The sequence below is a fragment of the Pollicipes pollicipes genome, unplaced genomic scaffold (assembly GCF_011947565.3).
Source record: "Pollicipes pollicipes isolate AB1234 unplaced genomic scaffold, Ppol_2.1 Scaffold_7231;HRSCAF=8579_pilon_pilon_pilon, whole genome shotgun sequence".
In the NCBI taxonomy this organism is placed as follows: Eukaryota; Metazoa; Arthropoda; class Thecostraca; order Pollicipedomorpha; family Pollicipedidae; genus Pollicipes; species Pollicipes pollicipes.
The window spans coordinates 42,408-49,992 of record NW_023597034.1 but is presented as its reverse complement, the minus strand read 5'-3'; the positions used below and the strand labels follow the sequence as shown (position 1 = coordinate 49,992).

The 7,585-nt window shown below is 60.4% G+C and overlaps 1 protein-coding gene and 1 long non-coding RNA gene across 4 annotated transcripts in view; one reads left to right on the top strand and one right to left on the bottom strand.

The window, feature by feature from the left end:
• Positions 1 to 2,120: 2,120 nt before the first annotated feature.
• LOC119109441 (uncharacterized) lies at positions 2,121 to 4,570 on the top strand. Its single transcript, XR_005095414.1, has 2 exons — positions 2,121 to 2,219; positions 3,973 to 4,570. It is a non-coding gene; the product is annotated as an uncharacterized LOC119109441 (long non-coding RNA).
• Positions 4,571 to 4,667: 97 nt separating this feature from the next.
• Positions 4,668 to 7,585, bottom strand: part of LOC119109440 (serine/threonine-protein kinase 26) — a 41,651-nt gene continuing 38,733 nt past the window's right edge. For all 3 annotated transcript variants that reach the window (XM_037233060.1, XM_037233059.1, XM_037233061.1), the window contains exons 8-11: positions 6,582 to 6,759; positions 6,228 to 6,320; positions 5,696 to 5,896; positions 4,668 to 5,385 (exon numbers count right to left, since the gene is read on the bottom strand). In XM_037233060.1, the coding sequence (XP_037088955.1) occupies positions 5,170 to 5,385; positions 5,696 to 5,896; positions 6,228 to 6,320; positions 6,582 to 6,759 (688 nt within the window). In that variant the 3' untranslated portion in view covers positions 4,668 to 5,169. The remainder of the gene's footprint in view (positions 5,386 to 5,695; positions 5,897 to 6,227; positions 6,321 to 6,581; positions 6,760 to 7,585) is intronic.

Sequence of the window (7,585 nt, the reverse complement as noted above, 5' to 3'; positions counted from 1 at the left end):
AGGGGCCATCATGGTCATTTGGGAATTAAAATATTTTATGTGGTCATTAACCCCAAAGCATGCTTCACTTTATTTTTTGTGAGGTGCTTTGCACCACATTTTGTTGTAGTGACAGACCACACCCTACATCAAGCCATTCACACAGTCAAAGCTATTTTTCCCTCAAGTATTGTATCACGTGATGTGAAACTGTGGTCATCTGTCGTGACTCATAATTAAATTCCAACCACATTCAGTGTGACATGGTCAAAGTTAAACTTTACCACTCTCAAAAAAGTTTCTTCACATACCATACCTCACACCATGCCTAGGGGAGTGGTTCATGTATGAGCACAGGAACAGACAGTTCAGACATAGATTCCCACCAGCCTGTGCTGCTGCCCACAGATGTGGGAGCCAGCTGCTCGCGCCAGCTGCTGCTGGGGTACGTGCTGTACCGGCTGCAAGCAGCAGGTGCCGTGACGTTCGTGCCGAGCGGCGAGCGGCCGGAGCAGCTGCCTGGCCAGCCACTGCTCAGCTGCCGACCGCTGGATGAACAGCCAGGCTGCTGGCAGTCGGCTGCCCAGCTGGCCGCCCAGTTGGAGGCAGCTGTGCCTGCCGCTGGCCCGCCTGCACAGCTGATGGTGCTGGAGGATGCCTCGTGTCTGGCGCATTGGCTTGGTGTTGGCCGACTCTGCGACTGGTGCAGCGGGTCATGGCCAGAGGTGAGCTGGGATGGTGTGGCAAGTTATGGTAGGTCAGCATGAGGGTGGAGCTGGTCATGGCCGGAGATGAGCTGGAGGCCGTGCAGCAGGTCACAGCTGGGGGTGACCATGGGTGGTGCTACAGGTCACAGCCAGTAGGTGGGCTGGGATGGTGGAGTAGGTCATGGTTAGAGGTGAGCTGGGGTGGTGCAGTGGGTCACAGCCAGAGGTGAGCTGGGGTGGTGCAGTGGGTCATGGTTAGGCCTAGTTGGGGTGGTGCAGCAGGTCATAGCCAGAGCTGGCTGGGGTGGTGCAGTGGATCACAGCGAGGGGTGAGGTGGTGTGGTGCAGCGGGCCACAGCCCAGAGGTGAGCTGGGATCTGACCCAGCCAGTGGTCTTTGAAGGACGAGTGAGCACTGCCATATGTTAAGTGTTATTTATCGGGTTGACAGCGAGCACAAAGCAGTATTTTTGTCATCTTTTCGTTCCTTGTAGTTCATTTGGGCTAATGCTAACAGACATAACTAACACCTCACCCACCGACTTGTTAAACTGCTCGCCCCCAACATTTCGACGATCAATGTGCCGTTCCCCCTCGGACCGCCAGATGGCGCTGACCACGGCCTGTTTCCCCCAGCCCCGGCCACCAGATGGTGCTGGCGGTGGGTGAGAACGCCATCGGTGAGGAGTGGGCTGGCCCAGCTGCCCACTACCGCCAGTCACGTGGTGGCGGTGGAGGGCACGGGACGCGAGGTGGCCATCAGCGTCACCCTGCCGCTCCAGGACCGGCAAGGTCGATACGCTGTTACGTACAGTGTGCTCAGAGCGGCGCGCGCGCGGCATAGATCGCCGGGCCGCTGCCACGTCAGCCACAAACGTGGATGAGGTGTTTTGGGAACTGTTTGCATGGGGAATGAACGTGACAGAAATGGCTTACAAACGATGGGCGTTATTAGTGCGTGTGATATGTTCGATCCCTAATTTCAATCAATCATTCAATCTATGTATTGCTGGAGTAAAAACATGTCGAAAGTTGTGAGAATGCATTCAAAGATAAATGCTTTGGTATTCGTGATGACTTCATGAACGTGCTAGACTGTTCTTGCGGTCAGTTTCTTGCGGCCCAGTGTCCGTCATTGTTTCACTGGCTTCCCGTGATCGGATGAGAAGGAGCGGGTGTGTCTGGACACCAAGCTGCAGGTGGTCTTTCCCCCTATCACTTGTCGTGACGCCCCCCCCCCCCCCTCCCCGTGTCTCCGTTAGAAGGAGCGGGTGGTCCTGGACACCGGCTGCAGGTTATCTGTACCCCTGTCACTGGTCCTGACCTCCCCGTGTCCCCGTCAGGAGGATCGGGTGGTCCTGGACACCGGGCTGCAGGTGACCCGCGTGAGCCGCGGCGGCCCCAACTCGCCCCTTGCAGCTTCCGGGTCCCGATCCGGGCCGCCCAGCTGACCACCGGCCTCACCACCTTCAGCCCTGCAGCTGTCGGAGCAGGAGCGCCAGGCGCGCAGCCGGCTCGTGCTGCCCTACCTCAGGTAAGGCCCGGCTCTTGCTGCCCTATACCAGATACCTCCTGGTTCAAGCTGCCCTGGATCAGATAAGGCCAGGCTGGTGGTGCCCTACCTCAGGTAAGGTCCGGCTCGTGCTGCCCTATCGCAGGTCAGGCCCGGCTCGTGCTGCCCTACCTCAGATAAAGCCCGGCTCTTGCTGCCCTATACCAGATACGGCCCGTTTCGAGCTGCCCTGGCTCAGATAAGGCCCGGCTCGTGCTGCCCTATCTCAGATAAGGCCAGGCTGGTGCTGCCCCAGCTCAGATAAGGCCCGGCTCGTGCCGCCTCACCTCAGGTGAGTCTCCAGTGCGGCACTGCTCCGCTGGCAGATGCCCTGCCGCGCCGCAAGGCCGTTCGGCGGTCGCCCCGGACGGGTGCGTAATTATGGATACTTTCCACAGACATGCCTCAGCATTACTGACGGCCCCCGCAAACGCGGTGCGGCCCAGGCTCGTGGACGTAGATCGACGCCACTGTCCGCCACCCGGCCGCATCTTCGGCCTTTTCCGACCGGCCGTTGCTGAGGTCCTGCATGCGTAGCACACGCACGTTCGCAGGTAGATCAGGGCGTGGTTTCATCACAACCAAACTACGAAACTGCGCATTTGTTAATCACCACGTGCGAGTGAATGGACCGGAAAAGGCAAACAATGTGGGTCGTAAATCATCCTCCGAAAGGCCTTGCAAGTACAAATCCAAGCTGTTTATGGAGCGCTTGTTCATGCGTGGGGAATCAGAAGTGCGCTGGTTGGTGGCTTCCTTTGAAACCAGGCCCTGTGTCGCCGTAGCTATTCGTGTTTGATGTGCCGGGCAAGCTGAGCAAAGACAACGTGCGCGTAAGCTGATAAGGTTCAGCATCCACTCTTGTTTTGATAGTGGTGGAATCATTTTTTCGGCCATTAAGGGACGTTATATTAATCGAGACTAATATTTGGATACGTATGTCAGAGAGCGTCATGTTTTGCAAATTCAGATTGTATAGTTTTACCAGCTGTTCTCCCTCAATGCTTCAATATGCCTCTAGTTTTGGCTTTATATGGGTCCTATTGCAGGTTCGTACCTTATGTGGTCGCTGCATACACCAGTACGTTAAATCATGGCTTATGGCGTCATCAGCCGAACAAAAAGTGGCATAAGGGGCATGTCCTTTGTCCTGCGCCTGCCGAGCAGCCTGTGCAAAACGGCCTTTTGGAATTAAAATATTTTGGGCAGTTAAAATTAAAAACCTTGAGTTAGCCCAATCCCTTAAATGCTTCTTTGGCGTTGTTGTATTCAGTAAACTTTGAAACACTTGCGTGGTTGTGAAGAGTTGGTTTCAATCAATGACAGTTGTAATTGCACCGGCAGTCATGTTTCACTATGACAAGTTGTATTTCATGTGTATGCTATGGGCGTCGCTCATTTCTAACCTTTTGTTGCTTGTTAATCCGCCATGGAAAACGAGAATACCCCGTTGGTGGCTATTTCTTGACTTAGTGGAGCGGCCCCAACATTTTCCACGCATTTTGGGGATCACGGTCTGTTAGTTGCGTCGTTGTTGCCTTTACAACAGGACGGCACTGCTCTCAACGTACATTTGTAGCGCGGAGTCTGGCTGTTGTGGCTTCCGTATCAATCTGACTGCCGTGGTTTCCGTGGCAGTCTGGCTGCTGTGGCTTCCGTGGCAGTCTGGCTGCCGTTGCTTCCGTGGCAGTCTGGCTCGAGGTCGCACTGGAGTCGTCCAACGTTCTGCCCGCAGGCCGGAGCAGGGTCGGGAGGAGGCCGGGTCGGGAGGTCAGATCTTCTACCAGCCGGACGCCGCCGACGACTGGGACGAGGAGGATCCCGACGACGATCTGGACGTGTGACCTGACCTGGCACGATCCCGGGCCTGGGATGACCTCGGCCAGGTCGGGAGGAGCTGTTAAAGGTCTTTGCCACCTCCAGTCCGAAGGATCAGCCGAATGTGAACTAGGCCTGGCCTGGAAGGTGACCGGGGTCTGACCACGGCAGACACGACCCGCGGCGTGACCCCGGCAGCGCCTGAGCCTGTGTGACCGCTGTGGGTCTGTCAGTGGATCTCCGTCTGCGTCCGGCTCCGAAGGACCGGACCCGGGCGACGCATCTGTCGAGGGAACCGTGCCGTGCCTTCCCGTGCAGGGGAGAATGGCGTGTGTAAACTGACTGATTAATTAAGTCCGCAGAGACGCACAGCCGGGCCGATGAATGTCGGAGCGGCTCCGAAGACTGGTCTTGACGGGTCCGAAGACCGGTCGATAAGTTTGTTGTCTGACTTCAAAGATGATAAATTTGTTTTGCAATTACTGTGCGAGTGTTAAGAACATCAACCACTGCGACCCTGGGTCTCTGTCAACGCGCCTCTCTGAGGTCTCCGACGAAACCCACGCACTGCGCGCTCAAATATTGTATTGTTATTAGTATATACATTTTGTTACACACATAATTGTCGCTATAATCAACAACGCTATGTCAATCGAGCACAGGCGCGTCCAGCCAATAAATATATTCTAGACTCGAGCGGGGCCGCGAGGCGCCGCCCCGGCGGGCTGGCCGCCCCGGCGGCGGGCGGGCCCGTCCCGCGCTCGGCCCCCACGTTTGTTCGATGCGACCCGTCGCCGCGGCGTCGGTCGTACTAGTCTCGCAGGTTTTGATTTCTCGGCGGATTCATCGTGGTGGGGCGGGCGGGCCGGCGACTAGCGGACCTCGGCGCGAGCGAGCGGGCGCGCGCTGCCGCCCGGTGAGCGAAGGAATGCGACTCGCGACCAAAGTCAACAACACTGGATCACTTCTCGACTGGGCAAAATAGTCTGTCTCGCTATGTACAGCGGCGCGCGGACTCGCTTATTGCCGGGCGTCGACGGGCCGCCGGCGCCGCTATCACAAGCACTCTTTGGCCGGCGGGTGCGGCGGGCGCGCGCGCCCGGGAGTCGCCGCCTCACCGCGCCAGCCGGTCCATGGCGGCGCGCAGGCGCTGTTCTCCCATGCTCGGCACCAGCTTGACCATCAGCTGCTGCACGAACTGGTCGCTGATGCCGGGCGCGCTGCGCTCGGCCAGCTCGAAGGCGTTGCGCAGCTCGTCGATGGCGTCAGTGCGTTGCGCCAGCGAGGACGAGTCGCGCGCCCGGTAGCTGTTCCGGTGTCGCCGCTGGAGCTGCCGGCACGGTCGCAGTCGGTCACGCACCGGCCGCCGCTATCACACACAGTCATGCACAACGGGCGTCAAGAATGCCCCCGGTCCAGAGGGAGCGCATGCCGTTACTCCAGGTGCTGACTTCGGCCTAGACGCGGCCAAGTAATGAAAGCCGTCGGGTCAACAACGCCGCTTCCATTGGCATCATCAATCCCCGTGTGGAAACTGAGCCCCTGCAAGTCGCCCTGCACTGGGAAACAAAGCCCGACCTGTGGCGCAGTACTTGCACCCCCAACCCCTCGCTTCGCCGGCCGCCTGCGGGTGTACCGACCTCGGACATGAGCGGGTGGATGACACCGCTGAGCGTGCGGCTCCGGTTCGGGTGCTGGCTGGTGGGACTGACGACCTTGCTCGGACTGCCCGACGAGCGGCGTCTGTTGCCGGCCGCCGGCGTCGCCGGCTCGGCCGGGCTCTCCGCCACCGACCGGCGGTGCTCGGTCGGCGGCGGCGGCGCCGACGTGGTAGGCCGCGTCTGTCCGACATGGGTGGCGCGTCAGCGCGGCGTCGCAGCCCGACACGGGCCATGCCGCCGACACAACGGCGGGCGACAGCGGCGGACAGCACGGCGACGACACCCGACAACGCAGGCAGGTCGCGACGACCGCTCTGACCGACCACAACAGATCACACGACCGCGTCGTCCGCCACCTGCGACATCTCATCACGTCCCGAACTCAACACGGGTCAACCGGTGTGCAACCGGCTGCCAGCTCTACCCCGCACGTGGTCTGCGGCGCCCCGCCGCGCCGGGGCCGGCCGCGCCTCGGGTGACCCCCGGTCGATGCCCCGGCGGCGCCACTGACCGGACTGCGCGGCGGCGGCGTCTCCTTCTCCGGAGACCGCGGCGTCGGTGTCGTCAGCGGCGAGACGTCCGGCAGCGCCGAGCCGTTCTGCAGCTGCGGAGGGGACGGACCGCGCGGGTTAGGGGCTGGACGGGACGCTGCAGGCCGGAGGGGGAGGGGGTGAGGGGGGACACAACGCAGCTAGATCCACCCGGGACGGCGACACAAACCCAGCGAGATCCACAGGAAAACGGTACGCACACCGCCACGCACGGGTCACGGGCCTGGCTCTGCGGGCGAACGCAGCTGCCCGGCGGCCTGACATACCACGGTATCTGACAGCTCCAAGTGATGGCCCGGCACCCCGTCACTGACCTGCGTGATGACCTGGGGCGGTATCCGGTTGTTGTGGTTCATGCTGTCGATGTCGCGGTCGGCCTTGCCGCCGTTGTCGACGCTCGTGTCCAGCTCGGTCTGGCGGCGGCCCGACGACGGGCCGCGGATGGTCGGCACCCACGGCTCGTCCAGGTCGGAGTCGTTCCGCGACCCCTCCCTGCGGGCGATCGGCGCCGGCCGGCGTCAGCACGGCCGGTGACTCCAGCGCAGCGGAGGGCGTCCCACAGGCGACCCCGTCGCGACTGAGGACATCACGTCGACTATCCCGCCCTATCCGGTACGCATGGTACCGCGCTCATTGCACCCCGAATAAGTAATGATCCAATCATCGACATGGGCCACAACCGACACGCATGGTCGCTGCACGACCGGCGGGTTTGGACCGCCTCGCGCGGCGGCCCCATAAGAGGCGACAGCCGTCACACGGCGCGCTCTCCTGCAGCCGCGCCGTCGCAGCACTGCGCCGCCCCCTGGCGGGCTGCGGATCGAGACGGGTCAGGCTGCAGGGGGCGGGCGGGCCGCGGCACCGAACCACGAGAGGGTCGGCCCGGCGCGCCGCCGGTCGGCTGCCGGCCACGTCTGTCACACACACCGAGTGAGTCCCAGCGTACGTCATGTATCCGCGCATCGCCAGAACATGAGCCAACCACGCCTCTTAACGGGCCCCACGTACAGTTCATTAGTCATGACTCAACGACGATGGTTTGCATGTTCCACTGTGCAAACAGTCGGACAGAAATGGGCCAAGGGGTGGCGAACGTGTCCGCTTTGATTGCACGTAAGTAGCAGAGTGTTAGCTTAGCTCCAGACGAATAGGAATACAAACGAGTGCTGAAGTTCCGAGTGTTCCGGCCCCTTGCGCACTTCATGCCTGCCCCATCAATTGCATAATCTACGAAGATCATTAAAAGCTGGTGAGAATTTCGCACACTAAAAGAACATTGTAGCGCGATCTTCCCAGAATCATTCAATCCTTTGCAGTG